At 44.1% G+C, this 21,744-nt stretch overlaps 1 protein-coding gene across 7 annotated transcripts in view; it reads right to left on the bottom strand.

The window, feature by feature from the left end:
- Positions 1 to 21,341, bottom strand: part of E2F6 (E2F transcription factor 6) — a 49,754-nt gene extending 28,413 nt beyond the window's left edge. For 4 of the 7 annotated variants that reach the window (XR_010934155.1, XR_010934154.1, XR_010934152.1 and 1 more), the window contains exons 1-8: positions 21,208 to 21,341; positions 12,578 to 12,632; positions 9,530 to 9,746; positions 7,822 to 7,977; positions 6,627 to 6,741; positions 4,123 to 4,276; positions 3,624 to 3,661; positions 2,614 to 2,725 (exon numbers count right to left, since the gene is read on the bottom strand). Coding sequence is in view for 2 of the 7 variants with exons in the window: in XM_067703683.1 (XP_067559784.1) it covers positions 2,681 to 2,725; positions 3,624 to 3,661; positions 4,123 to 4,276; positions 6,627 to 6,741; positions 7,822 to 7,977; positions 9,530 to 9,746; positions 12,578 to 12,632; positions 21,208 to 21,315 (888 nt within the window). In the remaining 5 variants the exon portion in view is untranslated. Of the gene's footprint in view, positions 1 to 1,314; positions 3,662 to 4,122; positions 4,277 to 6,626; positions 6,742 to 7,821; positions 7,978 to 9,529; positions 9,747 to 12,577; positions 12,633 to 21,207 lie in introns of those variants that run through there. The other 3 variants (XM_067703683.1, XR_010934156.1, XM_067703684.1) reach the window with 3 other exon arrangements.
- Between the last annotated feature and the right edge of the window lie 403 nt (positions 21,342 to 21,744).

Below are 21,744 nucleotides of genomic sequence, written 5' to 3'. Positions count from 1 at the left end.
TTTGAGTCTTTCATTCACTGACTTGTGGCAGAGATTGCTAGTCGTCCCCAAACATACTAGTTAGCACAGGCTGGGTTATGTTGCAGCAACAAATTAGCTCCAAATAAATCCCGATGATTTGGCACATTTCACACTGCATGCAGATGGGCAGGGCAATTCCATGCAGTCTCTTGGGGATCCAGGCTGATGGAGACTCCAGGATCTTATAGCTGCATCACCTAGAACCTGTGGCTTTCTTGGTTACTGGGGCGGGAAGAGCTACTGCAGAACTGCATGTAGTCTTTTCACACGTCACTTCCTTTCATAGCCAACTGGCTAGAACTAGTCATGTGGTCTCACTAGAGGTCATCTTCCTGCCCAGAGGGGAGAATAGGATCTAATAATGCCTAACCACACCCTGTATCTACTCTTCTTCAACAGCAACAGAGCTCCAGCTGTTAGCTGGGCACGTGGCTGTCCCCGTACCCAAGATTACATTTCTAAAGCTAAGTGGCTAAATTGTGGCCAGTGGATGTAAAGTGAAGTGAACGGCAGGAAGTGTCCTCAAGGAGAAGCGTATGTTTCTTCTCTTTCTTCATCCTGCCTGCTGGCTAGTATGTAGACACAACGGCTGGGGCTCCAGCAGCTCTCCTGGACTTTGCAGTGAACTCGGAAATGGAAGCCAAGCCTGAAGGAAGAACTACCTGGAAGGAAACTTGGTCCCTGACCCCTTGGAGGCCACACCAACTCTGGACTATCTGCAGACTTCCTGTATGTGACAGATGAACTTGTATCTTTCTTAAGCTGCTGTTATTTTGGGGTTTTTCTGCTACTTGCATCTGAATTTAATCCTTGCTAATACGGGTGCCCCAGTGCAAAGTCTGTTATGGTTTCTTTTCCCAGTAGGTAACGTCCCTCTTCCCCTTCCACCTTCAGAATTAACTGGTAGACACAGAGGTCTGAGAGACGGACATCAGATATTAATAAGGTATCTCTACCATTATTAACAAAGCTGACTGGAGACACGGCTGTAGGTTAGTAGGCGAGGCTGTGGCAATTTCCTGGAGTCAGACAACAATGAAGTAGCCCCCTCCTTTCACGGATGATTTTTCTGTAGCCTGCGCCGCTGGTTGCTAGCATTTTACCCACAGCAGAACGTCTTTCAAAATTGGCATCAAGCCTCTCAAACCCTGCTGCTGCTTTCTCAACTACATCTGTCATATTCTCAATCCTCTGTTGTCATTTCAACAATCTTCACAGCATCTTCACCGGGATTAGATTCCAACTCAAGAAACCACCTTCTTGGTTCATCAATAAGAAGCAGCTCCTCATCTGTTCAAGTTTTATATTTATAACAAACATAATAATAACGAAAACATTTGAAATATTACAAGAATTACCAAAAGGTGACACAGAGACATGAAATGAGCAAACGCTACTGGGAAAATAGCGCCTACAGACTTGCTGGACACAGGGTGGCCACAAACCTTCAATTTTTAAAAATCACAGCATCTGCGAAGCACGATAAAATGAGGTACGCCTGTACGCACAGAGAGATGGGTAGTGATGTTCAGGGCAGAGTGGGGGAGGAAGAACCCTGGACGCTAGTTCTGGGGATGCGTACCTTAGCAGCTGTAGAAAGAAGAAACCAACACCAGCAGTTGGAGTGACAGGAGAGAGATTCATTTATGCAACACGTCTACAGTTCACAAAGGACTTTCGTTTACAAGATCTCATTTTACTCTCAGAGCAATTTGCAAAGTAGAACATTTGTCACATTTCACAAGTAAGGAACTGCTGCTTAGAAACGATGCTATCACCTGTGGCCCTGCTTTCTTTGTTGGTTTTCGGGGCACCGCCTTCTTTAGTTGTTTATTTTCCCTTCCTCTCATTATTCCTTCTCAGGAAAAGCCTTTTCTTCTGTATTTCCCCTTAAAATAAATGTTAACGGGCCTCCCCCTCTTCTGCTGTACCCTCTCATTAGGTGACCTCATCCACTCTCATGTTTAGCATCACATAGGACCGACAACTGCCAAATCTACAAGGCAGAGCCTGGACCTCTGCACGGAGCACCTGATCTCTACACGCCCTTTCTGCTGAACTCTCGGGTTCACCACAAGCGCCCAGGAGAAGCAGCACGGCAAGCAGTCCCGGGCCGACACAGGCAGCCGGCACGGTCTGTGAGGAGGGGAGAGGCTGGAGCTCAGCAGAGGGACAGGGCCGCAAAAGCCGCTGGAGCTCAGAGGTGTGCCAGTCCTCAATGCTCAGCATTATTTTTCAGTATTTTGATTGTTGATTCCTATGCCAACTCTTTACACATGGTCTTAATTTCACGTTGCTTCAATTCTTTCTTTGAAAGTAAGAGAAGTTTAAAATATGAATTTGAACGACACAAAACCCTTGTACGTTATATAAGCCAAGGATTATTAGTCTAATTTGACCATTCACTCACTCACTCACTCACTCACTCACTCACTCACTGATTTGTTCAAACATTTACTGAGCACTTTTTATGTGCTAGGCGTGGTGCCAGTCGCTGGGTTTAACAATGATTAAGACAAAGCCCCTCAAGGAGCTCACAGTCTAATGGTAAACTACTGAGTAAACTGAGGCACAGAGTGGTAAATGACTTACCCAATGAGGTAGAAATAGCTAGGTACTTGGAAACGTGGGACTGGAGCTGAAGAGAGGGCAGGTACCACTAACTCATCGTAAGTAAAAGATCCCCTTTGATTGAAGAGCAAGGCTGCATACAGAAACATACATAAACCCTGCTTGCAAGGAAGGTTAAAATACTTGCCAACTCTCATCATGATTGAATTCATGTCTTGCAAGGAATTAAGCCATGACCTGATGGCATCTGTACACTCGCCCCTAAAGCTTGGGGCATGCCACCAGTCTGTTCAGACACAATGACTCTGTAGGGAGCTTAAAGTCCAATTTTAGCGCTGGGAACCATACTGAAATACCTTCATTAAATCCATGAACTTTAAATGTATAGCACATTTATGATACTTCTACATGTAGAAGTTTGGGAAAAACTCTCCTCTAACCCTCATCCAGAGGATTCTAATAAGTTATAGATACCACAGCAATTAGAGAATATGTCTGTTACTTTCCATATATACATCATTTTGGCTGTACAAAGGTGAAAAGTTTCACTTCGACGTACTTCATAAGTGATCTAAACATTATACAAATATATACAAAGACATCATGTCCAGATGCGTGCGTACACCCATCCACTGCAGACATGAACCCGTGTAAGGCAATTTCTTTTGTGATAATGACACATGATCCACGCAGCAAAGGGCAAGGTCCACTGAGAACTGTCCATCCAGCCTGCCTGTCTGTTTCAGTGATACTCTGGGTGATTTAGTAATTTCAGTAGGCAAAATGTCTATTTCACTGACAAAAAGCAGTGAATAATTATAAAAAGAGTTGTTTCCAAATGAAGAAACCGTAATTATTCAGTAATCTAAGTAGTGAACTACTTGAAGGTACTCCTGGCCTTACTGCTGCTACTGAGAAAATGTCTGGGATGATTTATTGCTCTGAGAATCACATCTAATGCATAATTCATCCACACAGGATGTCCCCAAAAGACTCAATGCACGAATCCTCAAATGCCATCAATTGCTCACTTCAAGCAGTTCTTCACTTTGCTGTGGAGGGTTTTCTTCTGAAAAATAACAAGCACAAGAGAAACCCTCCTAAGTGAAGATATGAAAGGCAGACAGGTAATAGAACATACAATTCAAGTGCTTAAAAAAAAATAGGAGGACCTCGGTCAAGAAGCATATTCTTACGTTAACGGCATAAGGCTAATGTTTTGAGTCTCACAAGAATAAACGAGAACTCAAGCATGTGCCTGAGAGGCTGGGTCAGAGGATGCAAACAGCCTTCTCTACAGAGACCACACTCTGGGACCAACTACAATTCTAAGTTTTCACGGCTATGAAAACTACACAGAAACAGTCTAAACTACAGTTAAGAATTACCCTGTAATTTTTTAACTCATGTTTTTGTAGCTAGGAAGAGTAAAAATACCTATAAGGCCATAATATTCATTTATAAAACTCTATCTATTTTAAAAATCATTAAAACCTTAAAAGTTTCCTAATGACAAGATTGGTCACTCACCTTTCTCAGGGCCGGGCTGCTCTGGATGTCTGCTTTCAGATGAAGAGGCGCCGATACCGTCCGACACGCTACTGCTTGGGTGGCTCTGCTCCACTTCACATAGATAAACATCGATAGGCCCCTGAGTGCTCCTGATATGGACCGTGATAGAGTCCTAGCAAAGACACAGGAAACATCTAGATGAATGAGAGAATTCATTAATTATGTTTTTTCACTTACTAGAAGTGTAAAAGTTTCAAGGGACACTTTCGAAAATTCTCATTCAGGTAGTTTCCTTTCTGTCACATATTTGGGAAAATCACGTATTTATTAGTTAGCTTGGGTCACAGGAAGCCACTGGCCAGTTCACACAGGTAACACAGTTACTTGATTGTGCAGCAGTGGTTTCAGAGCCAGGAGGGGCCCCCTCAGCACTCAGGAGCCCGTCTTTCTCTACTCAAGACATGACCCCTTTAAGGAGTCTGTACTTGAGACTCAAAGATCAGTATTTTGACGACAAAGAAATCTAAAACACCCCGCAGACTCAAATGATACGGCTGTGTTAAGATGTCAGACCCCTGAAGAGGTACTGAGCTAAATGAAAGGACCATTCTTCCATCCACTTGAAAAAGAGGATGAGATCAAGACAAAATATACCTCTTGTAATTTAAAACATTAAAACCCAAAAGATATCAGGAAATTGGGTACTTCTACTGAGAATTATGCTAAACTCGTAAGGAACAGTCCCGGTTATAGATGATTCTCTGTTGTTTTGATGTGAGTGGGTTCAATAGTCAAGGCTATTTTCTCCCCTCTCCTGTGGTTAGGCCTGGGCTTGGTACCAGGTGCCCCTGCTCTACACCACCCTGTGATCTCACAGCAGAGGGGCTCCCAACCTCAAGGGCCACCTTCCACAGCTTCCCGGCAGCAGGCAGGTGCGCTGAAGAACATCTGCTCAGCTCCTAGACGCGCAGGCCAGGTCTTGTTTGAACGGTACACGTTGTGCAATTCGACAGATACTTCTGAGCAATAGGGAAACCACTAAGCTGCCCAGAAGCGGCAGCTGAGGACCTCATAGTCCACTCAGCCAGGGGCTGCCCACGTCTCTGTGCAGCGCGAGGTAATACTGTTGACTTTGTGGGCCATGCCATCCTTCTCACAACCACACAACTGCCATTCTAGAGTGAAAGCAGTCAGAGACAAATCTAAACGAACGGGCACGTGGCTGTGTCCCAAAACAATTCTCTACAAAAAGCCAGCAGGCTGGATTTGACCCACAGGCCAGTCCATCTCCACCAGGACTAGATCCCCAGATCTCCCTGGAGTCGGACTCTGTGTCTATCGGTCCCACTGTCTTTCCTTATTGCTGAGAATGGCTGGCAAGAGGGCCCACGCTCCTCAGCTTTTGAACGGGATCTAAGAGACATCTTGGGCACGATCGAAGGCTCAGCAAGATTTGACAATTACAGCCTGAAGCAGTTCACAGCACAGGGAAAGAACCAAAAACCCGTCAGCCACTGCAGAATGGACTATCGTGCCCCCAAGGAAGGACGTATTGAAAGATTAGTGGTGATGTGTGAATGCGAACATGTGAAATGATTCATATGAAAGATAAATGTTACTTAGGAGACTCGGAATGTATCTAAATCGAAATAACACAACGAGGAAGCGCCAGCAAGAAGTCACGACGTGAGTGTGACTGGAATCAACGAGAGCTGTTCCTTAGTCCGTCTGTAACACACTGTCAAGTAGCAACTGGGGTCTCACATGGACAGTGGCCTTCTGGGGATAAAAGGAAAGGTGGGTGGCGAGGATTTCTTCACGATGAGGGAGTTAAGTCCCTATCGCAGTGAAGTGATGACTTCAGCAGTGACAGTTCTATCAGGCTGTCAGCACTGGATCTGTCCTAAGAATGGTCACACTCCTTCGTTCTGATTCCACCCTTACCACGCAACCTTCTGATGACAAGTATCTTTCAGTACAAACTTTCCTACAAGCAGCTGACAGCGGACAGTCTTTTCATTTACAAAGCAATTTTACTTTTCATTTTAAATGTGTAATTTAGTGTTCTCTTTTATTCACAGTCTTTTATGAATTTGGTTAGTGAGTTAATTCCCTAGAGCCCCCGCTGACAGTGAACCGTAACACTGAGGCAGTCCCCGGGGAGTCCTCTAAGAGGCATGAGAGCACAACGGTTAAGAACAGACTGCGGGGGAAAAAAAAAAGAACAGACTGTGAACCCAAACTACCTGGGTGTGAACTGTGGTTCTGTCACTTACTGTGGATGGTGAGGAAGTAACTCATCTTTCTGTACTTCAGATTCCTCATCTTTAAAAGGATAATAATCATGGCTACCGCGTTTGTTGTGTTACGCAAAACAGCTCAGAATGTGTAAAGTGCCTCAAGCTATATCAGGTATGCAGCTACCACGCACACACTGGTGATAAGGCTGGGACTGCAATAAAGCACAGCCTAAGCAACTGGCCTGCCTCCCTTTAAGACCTTAAAAATGCAAGGCTACCTACTTCTCTGGGCGCTGGAACATCCAACCTGGTTTCTGCCGGAGCCTTAACTGCAATTACAATCTGTTCATGGAAGGCTTGAATGCTATGAATATCTTGATACGTCACATATGCTAGTGTGAAAATCAGTCAAGGGTCTCTAAGCAGAGTGGGGAGATCATTTATCTCTTATAATACATGAATCGAAGTGTAATCTTAGAATATCATTAGTTTTTATGGGATACAAACTCACAATTAAGGAAAGCAGTCAGGAAAAAATTATTTCATATATAGTTCTTATTATTTCATAAACAATCCTTAAGATTTTATTAAGTGTTTTACAATATTTATAACTTGAAGAATCCCTTTAAACTATACTATTGTGATGACGACACTTTCTGGAGAAAAATATTAATGAAGTCTGGACCTCTAAAACAAATACAACCCACGAAGGTATCAAACCTCCCCCCGCCCTTCCCTATGCATTGCGAGATCTTACTGTGAGAACCTTTGGGAAAAAATATTCAGAGTTTTGAGGAGAATGTCCTAAAATGTAAGGTGGAAAGAATCGGTAAGTAGGAGACACAACTTAGAGAACCAGTTTTTCAGGACTATGATGTACTCATGGGATTTCCCTCATCCAAAATTATTTTCCATCTCGCTACCTGAATTTTTCCCATCTCCTTTTATTGTGTTGCCTGAAATTTTTACCAGTTACATGATTTACTGGGTTTCCCCAGCATTCCTTTTTTTTCCCCCTTATTCCACACATCTTTTGATTGAGTGTAGTAATAGCATTTACCTTCCTTCTAATAACTGTATTGTGGAAACGGGAGTTTTGACTGGGGTAGAGTCTAAGTAAACTTGAAGCATGGAACAGCTCAGAATCAGCGACACCTCAAAAGGTGTTCACCCGTTCCGTGTGGGGAACAGGGCAGCCAAACAGTCTAGGAGACCCGGGAGGAGATCAGTACCAAAGACAAATCTCCCCCTCTGGTCCCAGAGACATTGAACTTAGGAGCAGTACGACATTCAGCTGCGTGTTATGCTTTGTGGACTAGAATGGCAGTTTAAGTACCATTTCTATGGCAATTCACTCACTTCTAAAGGTCTTATTTTGTATCTTAAATATATTAATTAATCCCCAAGCTGACCCTACCATATAAAGTAATCTGCTTTGGAAGGAGAATTTTTTTAAAGGCACAGAGTTAAAGGATATCTTTCATTTTCTTTGTCGTCTGTTAACTTGAACAGCTGCTGAGCACAATCCTTAATTAACTCATCCAGAGCGTCCTCCATCGCCGATAAGTCAGAAAGTTCTTCCTGCAGCTTCTTCTGTTGGGGCACTGCTCCAAAATTGCTCAGATCAGACCCTCTTTAAAAGAAAAAGATCACCATCAATAACATCTAGGAGATTACAAAAAAATACAAGTTACGTTACTGGAGCTTCTCCAAACGTTTACACCAGGTGTTTCCCACAATGACACAAACCAGGTACTGAACTCCAGTCCTTCCCTCCCATTATTCTGGACAACCATTATTTCTCCCGGTTTTTGTCCCCATTTCTATTCCCTTACACAGAGACTTTAAAAACAAAACCAACATCATAACCCTGTGGAAATTAGTAGTAGTAGGGAAAGCTTAATGAAGTTTAATGAGCACTGAACTGAGTCAGTAACACCCAGTTTCAGCCCAGCTCTACTTCTCACATGACTTTTGACAAGTTATGATCTTTTAAACCTTTAGTTCTTACATATGAAAAATAAGATATATTGGCCAAATGATAGTTCCCCTGCTAAAATTCTATAAGTCTTTATTTTTTCCCCACTGTGCGTATTCTATCCAGTTCTATCTGAATATAATGATCATTTTTTAAAGATATATTTTCTTTATTACTGTTTACCCCAATATGACACGACCTGAGCAACAACCAATATTCATTCTTTTCTTCAATTTTTATAGAAAATAAAAAGTGAAAAGGCAGTTACCACTTTACCTTTCTTTCACTTGCTAGTTCTCAAATCTGATTCTAATTAGTGATTCAGAACACAATCTGATATTAACCCCTAAAATGTTAATGTCATTTAGCAAACATGGTCAAATTAGAATCCAATTTGCATTTCCATAATATTGAAAAAATAACGTCCTTTATGAATCCCTTTCCTCTAATAGCTAAGTTAATTACTTAGAATCATTTAATGATCTTTGTTGGTAGATTTTTCACTTGCCTGAAAGGTCTTTACGTACTTATATGCTGGAACTGTTTATTACTGATCCAAAATACTTGCCTATTGTGAGTATAACAGCCTTCTTCCTGTGCGCGTTCCCTGCACATGTGCATGCGTGGACACACACACACACACACCCCTACATTTATACCATAAAGTCTTCTTTCCATGAGATCCCTCCTAATCATATGTTAAGTCTTTAGCTATTGACTTTTAGATATTAAGTCTCCTGATTTTTTGTTTTACATTCAGGGCATTGTGTTTCGAAGTATGATATGCACCATAATCACTTGGGGGTAGTTGTTAAGAAGGTAGGTATCTGTCTTCTCCCAGAACTGAATTACAGCCCCTGGGGAGGGAGGCATCTAAGTGTTTATGACACGACAGTGGAAGAACCACCGTTTTACAGCCTTAACTGCTTTCCCCCTGATGTCAATAATCAATTAGAACTGAAGAAATATTTTTTTAAAATTCCTATACAAATCAGATGTCCCCTTATCTTGAAAAGTGAAATTCTTAAAACTAATCATGACTCCATTTAACTTTTCCATAATATTGGAATGATATTCTATGTCTATGGCTTTTAATTGGTACCAAGTAGGAAAAAGACATTGCTAGTAACTAGTTTGTTTTAAGCACAGTGTTGTCACTTAATAAGAAGGGGAAAAAAAGAAGAAGAAAAGTTTGAAAACAACTCACATCCATCGAATATGGTTCTTAGACTTCTTTTCAACCAGATCAATTCCATCCAGAACATTGGTGATGTCATACACTCTTCGTTTTCGTACACCTAGTTTTGTTGCAACCTTGTTTAAGTCAAGAATACCCCCAGGAGCAGATCGGACAAGATCCATAAATTTTCGAGTTAAATAAACCAGTGATACATCAAAACGAGGTCTCTTCACTTTTAGAGCTTCTGGGAAACAAAACAAACACAATTCATAAAATTTAAAACAGCATTTCCTTCTCAACTCATTAAAAAAACCATTTATTTATTCTTGGTCAGTAAGCACAGACACCTACGGATATTCTACACACTGACCAAATCAGAGCTAATGTTTAGGAAATCGATTTCTCAAACTGGATAAAAATGTATTAGCCTATTGCAGGTAAACAAAGGCTTTAGACTTAAAGGAGTATTTGAAATACGCAACCAGTTTCCACTGAATACGTGAATTTAAAAGGCATCACGGCACCATATCAGACACGAAGTGCTAAGTCTGCACTTGCATCCACACCACTATCTGAAACAGGATTAGAAATGATTTTTAAAATTAAATTTCTCATTTGGTCTTCAAGTTAGGAAATTCTTTATAAAGCAAAGTTAGAGACTTGGCTTTAAAATAAAAAACGTTTAAAATGTTCCTATACACGTCATAGTGTTACCCTGTCTGATGAAGGTCAGGAAGAGCTCAAGTTAGTCTTCCGATTAGGATGATTGTGATATTATACCTTGAGGAAAAGTGACATAACTATTTTTTAAAATATTCACTACCCTGTATTAACTTAACTAAATGAAGGGGGAAACTGAATCTTATCATTCTTTTCATCTTTCCCAATTTGATACTAGGAAAAAAGTTCTTATGGTTTAGTGTACAGAGGAAATAACTTTCATGAATAATTTAGTTGTCCTTCTGGTGTGGAGTATATGATTACTCTTTTTTTCTACTTCATGGCACACCACAGTATGCTTCAAAAGAAACAGTCATCCTATCTTCAATCAAAAATGCCCTTATCCAGAACCTCTACAATGTCATATTCAGTTTAAAGACCACTGGTGGTTACTGCAAGAAAAAAAAGTACATATTTTATAATGTAAATGTCTTCCATGTGGAGACTACTCCTATACTTAAGATTGAACAGGATTAAAGAGGAATTAAACTTTTAAAAAAATGGAAGCAGAAGATAGTCACAATTCTACAACATATCTTGGAAGATTACAAATGAGAAACTCTGGCTTTAAAAACATTTACATTTGACCCTCGAACAACGCAGGAGTTAACCTGCGTATAATTTATCGTGGCCCTCCGTATCTGCGGATTCAATCAACCAGACCATTTAGTACTGCAGTCTTTACTACTGAAAAATATTCTCATCTAAGTGAACCTGCAGAGTTCAAACCCTGTCAGTCAAGGGTCAACTGTAATGATACTAAATTACTAACAAGACATGGTCTTATAAGTTCAGGATAAGTATATTCCTATCATGCCAGTCATTTTATAAAGAACAGATATTAATTGAACACCTATAACGTGACAGCTGCTGAAGGGATATAAACATGATTAAAATGGTCTCCAAAACAAAGGCGTTCCATGTTCCACAGTCTAGCAGGAACTCTACCCAAAACCCTGAGATGAGTGTGCCAGAGGGATTCAAAGTTACATAAGATGAAATAAAACCTTAACTGGAGTGGGAAACAGGGGAGGCCTCCTAATGGGCGTGTGCTGGGAACAGAGCATAGAAAGATGGACAGGAAGGTGGAGGGCGACGGGGGTGAGTGAGGCGCAGGAAACAGCAGAGCCCCGTGTGAGAACATGGCGTTTGTAGGGACTCCATAGCTGTACAGCGTTTGCGATGGGGGGAGGGTGCAGAGTACTGGGAGATGAGGCTGCCAAGTGGAGCGGGAAATGGCCGTCAAGGGCCTTGTGCATCTGTCTGTCCGTTCTCTGCCTTGTTTCTTAATAGAATTTAATAGAAATAAATGAGGAGTCAGGGTTTTCTCCATATGTAACAGAGCATCACTGCAGAAGTTTAGGTTGAGTGATACCATCATCTAATTGCTGTATTAAAAGATCACACGGGCAGTAGAACGGAAGAGGCGAGGGGGTGGAAGAGCCTGGAGCCGGTGACTGACTTAGATGGCCAGGCCACTGCTTCCTGCCCGAGAAGCAGCAGCCTGACCCGTGGGTAAGACTGTGGGCTCAAGTCTGAGCATGGGGTTGAATCCTGACTGAGCAAGTTACTTAATCTCTGGGCATCAGTTTACTCATCTGTCAAATGGGAATAATCATCCAAACCTGAGTTTTGAAAGGCTGTTGTGATAATCCATGCAAAGAGCTTAATACAGGCCAGGCGCTGTACAAGCTCCGTAAATGTGAGACATGAGTGTAAGCTGGTGGTATGCGGCAGACGAAGGAAACGCTTCCAGAGTAAAACTGGCCAAACCTGGGGGCCAGATACGGGTGGGACTGTGGCAGGGCCGGGGAGAAATGAAGGTTGAGGTTACGGTTCCTCGTGGGCACCTATGCACCACCTACCCACCGAGATTAGCACCAAATTAAGAAGAAACGGGGGCAGGGCCATTTGTCATAACAATTTTCAGAAAGACAGGGAACTACCTGACTGACTCTGAACACTGATCCACGGCAGAAGTAGATGGGAAGGGCACAGGGAATCAAAGGAAACCAGGAAGGCCAAAGACTGTCCACACGCTTGCTGCCAAACTGCCTTCAGTTCTGCTTGCGGTGACAACTGCTCTCACAGAACTCTGGGAAAATACCCCGACAGAGACCATTCTGTTTTAAAAATGACATTTCCAAAGCAATGGAGAATAAACTGGCATTGGTGCACGTTAACAGCCCACAACCTCAGGAATTTTCGCTGAAATTCCAAGCTTTTACATTTCAGTGTACAAACAATGCATTTTAAGTTACTCATCAACTCGTGTGCATTTAAAATAAATCACTTAAATCATATGAAGTTCAAACTACAAAACCTAAAACTGATTCAGGAATCGAATCAACTTACTTCTCATGGACACATATTGTACATTATCTTCTAAATTAATCCTTATTTTTGATGGCTGGAAAAAAGAAGATACAGAAATTTAAACTTAGTAATTTAAATACAAGCAAATGAATAGCAAAAAATAAAAGCAGAATTGTTAATAATTATTGCCCATCTCTTATTAATAGCGGCACAGTGGTTAATCTTCTTTATATGAACTAACGTGCGTGCATAAGGGGCCTTGTTTACAGATTAAAGGGGCCAAAAAGGGTAAAAAAAAAAAAAGCAGAAGCAATGCAAATGAACAACATTTTTCTGGATAATATAAAAGTCTTTTTTTTCACCCTGGGGTAATAATTTTGGTGTGAGAAAACCAGTCTTCCTTCTAAACTATATCTACTCTAACTGTAATCACATCTGACAATGTTCATCGACTTGAATTTCTGAAACTGCATAGGCCTCCGTAAGTATGGAAGTAGTAGTTAAAGAGACGGCGGTGGGGGAGGAATGGTGCGGGGGGAGGGGGGAGTATGAGACTTTATTACTAAATAGACATTCACCTATCAACTGTATCAGGTGGTGAGGATAAAAAGCAATAGAGAGGATCAGGACACTGTCCCTGACTCTGGAAAGCGCAGTAGAGATCTAAGAGACGTCCAAAGTGACAAATGCTCACTCCTCGCTAATTAAGTGAGAATGGCTCCAAGAAAAGTGCTCACAAACTTTCACAGGCAGCCATGCATTCCCATGATAATTAATATAAAAACAGCATTTCTAATCATGGAAAATAATGCATGCTACATAACTAGAGACTTTGGTATTAAGATTCATAAAAAAATTCTTTTAAATTCCTGAGATGACCAGGAAATTAGCAGTAGCTCCACCATCAATGCTCACCATTTTACCAGCTATTTGGAGGCTATGAAAGTTTATATAAACTTGTAGTAATGTTTGCAATATATTTAAAAATTGCTTTTGCAAAAAAATAAATAAAACCTAAGCTAAGGTAAATAAACAGAATATTGGCCTCTTGCTTACAACAAAGTATGTATAATGATGCCACGTGTCTCCAGACAAGCTGTGAGCAGGTTTAGCTCCTGTGTAAGTGAAAAAAACTGGCCCCCAAGTGGGCCGCAGCAAAACTGGGATAAGTGAATTTCATAAGGTGCCCTAAGAAGGGAAACAACAGCGCTCTGGATGCACCCAGCGAGGGGATCACAAGGATTCACAGGCAAGGGGACCCCTAGCTGAGCCTTGGAAGACAAGCCAGAATTTGCCGGAACCTATGGGAGGTTGAGGAGGGAGGAAAAAGACAGAATTCCTGGGGCAGGAAGTGAAATGAACAACGGTATGGAAATATAAATCACCTGGCACCTTTTGAGAAGCCACCTGGGTGGCCAGTGCAAAACCAACTTGATACTAAGGCTGGACGGGAATGCTAGCACCACGCTCGACACAGAAGACCATGAAAGTCATGCTACAGTTTGGACTTTCTGCTGTAACCAGTGCTGAATCACCACAGATTTCTGAACAAGATACGACGTCGTCCAGCTCATGGTTTAGAAATCTAAGTGTGGTGGCAATGCGGCAAAAAGACTGAAGGTGCGGAAACCTGAAGGTGAGGTGAGCAGCTAAGAAGCTCTTTGCTGGTAGTGTTACGATCCTCAGCACAATGATTCCCTTACCATCTATGACAAGGTGACAGCATCTGTCAGCAAGCTAACTCGATATGGAATAATTCCCCTGGAACAGAATTCCACTGTAACATTAACTTAGCTGTTACACGCAAATCTGCTGGGTGCAAAACCAGTCGGGAGAGCCCGTCTTGGGGCAGGGACTCTGCCCCGCTAGCTCTCAGCACAGTGCTAACAGTGACTTGTGAAGACAGTATCCAACAGTGCCACACTGAAGGGCAGTCCTATTCAAGGCAAACATCAGACCAACAGGACCAACTGTCACTGCTATTTTTACTTTCAACCCTTCTGCTAAAACAGTATGAGATGGAGTTGAACTACTGATGCAAGATTCTTAAGTGAAAAAAAAATCCATCCTCATCACACTAATTTGAAACACACATCAACAAATACCCTAAGTTGTTGTAAATATTATGGTCTGTCTATGAGTTTTCTATTCAGTCCACGATCTGCTGCTTGCGTGTCTGCAAGCACACTACTTCAATCACTATAGCGTCTGAACAAATCCTGAGAATGCACAGACAGGGCTACAGAGCAGGTGCCTTGCTGCGAACAGGCTTCTGTTCTTAGCTTAGAGCAGCAGGGCGAGTCCTGCACACGGTACGCAACGGTTTCCAAACAGGCTGGCTCCCTATCTGCTCTCTACACATTCTACAAGGGCACCTTTCCTGCTCTGTACCCCCTCCCTCTGGTCTCCTTATCTAGAATGCCGCTATTCACAGCTTGGCACAGGGATAATACCTCAGTCAGTAACATGAGAAAGTATGACTTGCTTTCCCCTACATTCTTTGCTCTAAACCACATACTGGCTCTGTTGAGATCTGTGGGAAAACAGACACTAACAGCACCCATTCGTTTTTTTCCCTTTGAATACAAAAGCGCTCTCTCTTTATTTGGGAGGAATCACAATAGCATCATGGCCCCTCAGGGGCAGACATCCCAAATAAAGATTGTATAAATCCTACAGACCCACAATCCTGGAGATTTCCAAAGTGCCCACAGTGATGACACATTCATCTCATTTATACTCAAAATAGTTCTTGGCTTAAGATCGGGTCAGGACTACCAGAACTTCTTAGATGCTGGGAGATCCCACCCTTATCTGTAACACAGTGTAGGGATATAACCCACTTTCCAAGCTACTGTGAAGATGAAATGACAAATTTTGTAAACTGTAAAAATCCTATGAAAGCAGAAGAGACTATGGTTATTGTTTTCCTTTTTGAACCAGAACAGTGCCTGGCACATTCAGGCACTTGGTAAATATTTGTTAAACTAATGAACGGAAGAGTGAAATAGGACCTTGTCTGGATGACTTCAACTGACAAACAACAATGAGTATTTACAGACACAGGGACACAGGGTGAAGACTCCCTCTTTGGTACACCATCAATAAGGACCACTGCGAGACTATGAAGCCTCAGTTTCTGTTTTCTAATACAAATTTATCATCTGGAGAGACTCAATCTGACAATCCTGGCAAGCCTTCCCAATTACTCTAACTTTGGTGAACCACACCCAACAGGTAAGCTAGGAGCTTTTCTGGGAGGAAATGGGACTAGATAGGAGTTCTTCTTTTTAAATGGCTTTAAAATCAGAATACAGGTTTTCTCACACAGAAGTTAGTGAGCTATTAAAAAAAAATGTAAATGAAATGCCACCCCTGCACTTGGTCCCTCAGAACAGAGCAGGGCACCCTGCCCTGGAGGAGAATGGCGAGGCTCGACACCCCTGCAGGGACGAGGAAACTGGAGAGAAGGTGAGCAGAGAGCTCCCGGTCAAGGTGAGGCACGACCGAGCCCTTCCCAACAAGAGACTGATCGTCTGAGCACCTTTCAGGGATACCCATTTTCCTTTTGTTTTGAAACAATCTCAGCCTTCAGAAAAGGTACAGAAATAGTACCAAGAATTGCCATATACCCTTCACCCAAATCCTTCAAATGCTAACGTTTTACTACATTTGCTTTATCTTTTTTTTCTATACACACATAATTTATTTTCTCTGAATCATCTGAGGGTTAACTGCAGACCCCTAAATAATTCAGTGTGTACCTCAAGGACATTCTCTTAGACAACCAGAGTATAACTACCAAGAAATCTGTTCGAGACTAAGCAGTCTTGAAAAAGTTTGTCAGTAGAAATCTGGACTTTGCCAGTAAGGGTTCAAAAGGAAGGGGAACTTGTTAGAAACTTCAAGAAGGGGGATCCCCGTTATGCTAAGACAGAGCACTTAGCAACACTGTCAACTGCAGATCCATGGGAGGCAGATGGTAATGAACCGGGTAACCTAACCGAGGAGATTTCCACACAGTGTTAATGGGGATTGGGTAGGGGGAAGGGAGAGAGGGAGGGAGAGACAGACAGAGACAGAGAGAGACAGAGAGAGGAAAGGACTGTTGACAGAAAAAGAAGCTATGACTTGGTAGCTTTAAAAAATTCTCAGCCTCTCAAGAAGCTAAAAATTAAGAGAAGACTTCTGAGAAAGACCAAATCAAAGGCACCACCAGAAAAACCGAATGTAAAGGGGAAGGTGAGACTGAACAATTTTTTTTTTTTTCCTGCGGTAAGCGGGCCTCTCACTGTTGTGGCCTCTCCCGTTGCGGAGCACAGGCTCCGGACGCGCAGGCTCAGCGGCCGTGGCTCACGGGCCCAGCCACTCCGCAGCATGTGGGATCCTCCCGGACCGGGGCACAAACCCGTGTCCCCTGCATCGGCAGGCGGACTCTCAACCACTGCGCCACCAGGGAAGCCCGAGACTGAACCATTCTTGGTGAAGTCCTCAGAGATCAAAGATGGTATTTCAGAGTGCCATTCAGTCACACAAAAGGCCCCTGAAGGAGACTAAGGATGAACCTCACAGATCCTCTCAACCTAAGGACGGGGCCTCTAGGAAGCTGCAGGGCACTGTCCGTCGGCCACCCCAGCAGGAGCCCAAGGTACAGAAGAGTGTATTTCAAAGAAATCTGTGGGTGGGACGCTTGTCTACTGAGTGAACCACAAGAGTCACAGGACATCCACATAGTTTTTGAGAGAATTACATTGGCAAAATCACTGCCAGCTTGGTCTAAAAGGGATAAAGACAGTTCAAAGTGAAAAGAGGCCCCTGGACACCCCCAAATTATGCTGACAGGAAGCAGGCTGAAAAAAGTACTCAGCTACAAATACTGAAGAGATACGACCTTTCATGAAAAAAGAAAGACAGGCTCAGATGGTGGAACCAGGAGCCCAGAGGGAGAGGTGGGAACATGGAGAATTGTTCCCAGACCTTGAGACCTAATCAAAAAACGTCCCACATTTCCCAGGTGGCATTTCAGAACTGCTCCAGACCAGATGCTCCTCCGTGACCCCTCTTTTTCTCCTTTATGGACAGGACTGTCTACAGCAGTTATCCCATGTCTGTCCCACCAGTGTACGATGTATGCTGGGTGTGTGTTGGGGGGGCAGGGGTCAGATAACTTGCCTTTTTAGTTTCACAGGCCTAAAGATCTGGAGGAACTGTACCTGAGGAGCTGTACTTAAAGAACTACATCCAAGGAGCCTGAATTCTTACCTTATTCTGTGAGTACAAAATCTGTTACTTTGAGGCTCACACTGTCCCAGATTAGGCCAATGGGAGCCTTTCACAGTGGCTCCTGCACAGGACACTTACGTTTGACCTTCTCAGCATCTTTAGGATGGCCGTCCTCAGAGGAATGCTCCCTCAGACCTCTATGGCACTAACCTGCCCAGGTGCCAGCAGAGATGCTGCTGCTTTTAGTTCTGACAACCCACCCCTGCGGAGGCATGCCAACACTTCTGTTCCTTTAAGGAAGTCACACTGGGGCTACGCTCAGGTATTTCCCCAAAACGTGCCAAGGGACAGCCCAGTAACAGCCAAACCTCAAGACTGGACGTCCTAGGAAATTTTCCTGTTCAATCCTCAAACTGCTTCTGTCTCTCTCTCACTTGTTCAAGCCTCTTAGCCTGTCTGTATCTTAGCCGGGAAGAGGCAGAGCCCGCAAACTGAAACCACTGAGGCTGCTTCCAGCGCACACAGCTCTCTAGGCACCAGCAGCTCCTGATGGGCAAGGCAGCACGTTCCCAGTTACTCCACTAGCGCTCCAAGTCCCACAACTAAAAACCTACACTTTTCAACTTGTGACCTCAAAGGAGAAAGAATAGAATAAAAAGCGAGTTTTAGGGACTAAAATCTTAAACACTGCCTCTAAATTGGTTAAAAATTTCTCTACACAGATCCTTCTTTGTACCAATTGCCTGTTTGGGGGAGTAATATCCCTTTAAGAGCTCTCTGGACATATACCTTTTCCCACGGTGACTGCATTCTTGTCACACACTCAAATTTTCCTCGTTTTTCAATGTGCAGACTAAGTTCCATCTTTAATCAGTACCATGTTCTGCCTTCACAGAATTCCAGTTTTCAAGCCATTTGCCCAGGGAACATCAAACACTCAGCCGTACACATAACTATTTTTTGCAGTGTTTAATAATACACAGTTTACTAAATACTGCCAGTCATTAGCCAATTAAAAAATGCTGAGATAGGTGTTTAAATCAGCATTTTACAGCCAGGAAAATAAACACTCATACATTCAAACATTTACGGAGTACCTATTTCATTCATCCAAAAACTATTTACCAAATATTTTTGCAAGAAGCACCAAATGTGCTGGGGATGTAACAATGAAATGAACAGAGTCGCTGCGCTCAGGGACCGAAGAGCCACACAGTGCAGAGAGGAGGCGGCACAGGGCGCTCTGGGAACACAAAAGGAGCGCTTAACCGAGTCTTGGGAAGTCAGGAAGGCTGCCGACAAGTGACCTATAAACCTAGACCTGAAGAACCATGGGAGGTGACAAGGAAAAGTGTGCTTTAAAGGTTTTTTTAAAAGGGGGAGTGCAGATACACAGGGGTCCAAGAGAATATGGAGATATGGAAAATTTAGCAACTATAAGCAGTTCAGGAAAGATAAATCCAGGGGTCTGATTACATAAAGAAGTTTCTCCTCTATCCTGAGAGCACTAGGGAACCATGACAGATTCTTTAAGTCAAGTGACGTGATCGGAAATATGTTTTAAAAAGACCATCATGGTTAGTTACTATGTGGAGAATATATAGAAAAATCAAGGGCAAGATGAGAGGCAGGAAAACTGGTTAAGAAGATTACAATCCAAAATATAGATGATGGCTAGAAGTGGCAAGTACTGGTGATTAATTTTAACTAGATAGAATGGGGGGGTCCGTTTGGAAAAGGAAAGGATGATGCCTAGGATACTAGCTTGGGCAGTACGGTGGGTGTGGTACCATTTATTGCGATAGGAGACAGCGAGTTGCTGCTTGCTTAGGCAAGAAGATAATGAATTCCACTTTAGATACGTGAGTTTGACAACTAAGTAGAAATGTCTAGTAGACAGTTGCAAAGCTCTGAGCCAGATTTATAGATTCGGAAGTCATGACATGGTAACTGAAACTACCAGAGTGAATAAGACTATGCACAACTTCAAGGGATATATGTGTATCTTCTGACATTAAATGCAGAATAAAGTGGTTTTTCCATAGTAGGAGTTTGGAGCTTTTATCAAGTTCTCAAAGATTAAGACCACCGATACCAATAGTAACAGAAGTCACGAGAGTGGTGAATGACACCCCGCAGGAAGAAACCGTGGAGAAGGTAGAAGATCTGAATAACACCGACACGGAAGGAATGGGAAAAGGAAGACGAGTTCACAAAAGAGGACAGGAGAGGCCATATAAGCAGATGGAGCGCTGAGAGTACGTGTCCGGCGGGCCGTTCAAGGGCGAGTGTCCAACATGAGTGAGCGGTCGATCATGTGCAAACTACAGAAGGTACGGAGTGAGACATCTGCTGGACGCGACTGGCGACCTTGGTTAGAACGTCTCAGAGCTGTGCTTAGGGCAGAGGTCCCCCAGCAGGTGGTAATGACAGGTGAGCAAGCAGACCCAGGAGTGCTGACAACTTTTTCAGAAAGCATGGCTGTGAAGGGGAAGAGATACAGTAGGAGGAAGGGCATACGGAATTTAAGGGAGGGATCTTTCACAATGGAAACGGATTTAGGATGCATTTTAAGTAGTCAAGAATTTACCACCTGGAGTCAGACACTGCGAGGTTAAACCCAGGCCTGTCTACTCACTAACGACAGGCAAACCACTTAACAGCTCCACGTCTATTTTGGCAACTGCACAACAAGAAAAATAAACCCTGAGGACTGCTGTGCGGAATTAAAAGAGATGATGCTCATCAACTATTTTTGAGCACTGAGTCCTCCTGGCGTCTGGGCAAACGGACCTCAGGAAATGTTTATTTACTAAGAATGGGAAGAAACCAGCAGAGAAGTCGAAAATACAGAGGGAATGGAAAACGATGTGTTCATCGAGGGTCCTGAGACTCCAGGAGAATATATCGTATCTAGTCCAGAACAAGAGAAAACTGACCTCCGGCAGGGAAGCCAATCTCCCACTTTCTCTGTCAAAGAGGACCAAAGATAACTTGCTGAATGGGAAGCCGCGGAACGGGAAGTGTGAGGTGTGGACACGGTTTTAAGTGGCTGCCCTGAAGAAGGAGAATGGCAGAAGAGGCTGCAGAGAAGAACACACGAGAGAGAGCTTGCAGAGACCCACTGAGTCCAGTGGAGACGCAAAAGCATAACTGTCTCGGGCAAAGCTGGGCAATTTTCTCCAACACTACTCTGGAGCCGACGGAAAAGTCCAGGAGGCTGACAACACGTTTGCGAGCAGACGCAAACAAGACGGCGAGAGCTCAAGCGAAAGACCTGTCTGCTTCACTGGACGCGAAGGGCAGTGCGAGAGCTGGGGGGACCGAGGAGCAGTCCCGGGCCACCTCGAGGAGCGCACGACCGAGACGACGGCCAGTCCGGCCTCCCCGCGGGCCTGGGACACCCCCCACCCCGCGCCCCGGCCCCGTCGCTGGGACACACTTACCAGCAGGCCCTCCACGTTGATGGGGTCTCGGCAGCGGCGCCGCACCGTCTCCTCCGCCGGGTCCACGAGCAGGCTGGGCAGCTTCCGCGCCGGCCGCTGCTGACTCATGCTGCCCAGCCGGCCGCCTCTTGCCTCGCACCCCGCGAGCTCTCCCGCCTTCTCCCGCTCGGGTCGGGCACCGCCCCCGACCCGCCGGGTCCCGGGGGCCAAGCACGAACTGGACTCCTGACCTGCCCGGAGGCGCCGCCTGGCTAGGCCGGCCCTCGGACGGGCGCGCAGCTGCCCCACGACCCCAGGAGCTGGAACGCGGGCGGGAGGAGAGCAGGGTGACCCACGGCTCTCAGGACGCCAGGCCCGCCATCTTCCCGCATGCGCAGTGCGCCGCCCCCAGTGCGCATGCCCGGCGCGGCCGGAGCGCTCCCAAACACAGACCCGCTCTCGAAGGCCGGAGCCCGAGAAGTCCCGGAGAGCGGAGTCCGCGGAAAGGATGGCGAAGGAAAAGGAAGACATGGAGCAGGAATTCCAGACGAAGGGAAC

Source organism: Pseudorca crassidens, chromosome 14, assembly GCF_039906515.1.
Source record: "Pseudorca crassidens isolate mPseCra1 chromosome 14, mPseCra1.hap1, whole genome shotgun sequence".
In the NCBI taxonomy this organism is placed as follows: Eukaryota; Metazoa; Chordata; class Mammalia; order Artiodactyla; family Delphinidae; genus Pseudorca; species Pseudorca crassidens.
The sequence above is the reverse complement of the archived record's forward strand: the minus strand, read 5'-3'. Positions and strand labels throughout refer to the sequence as shown.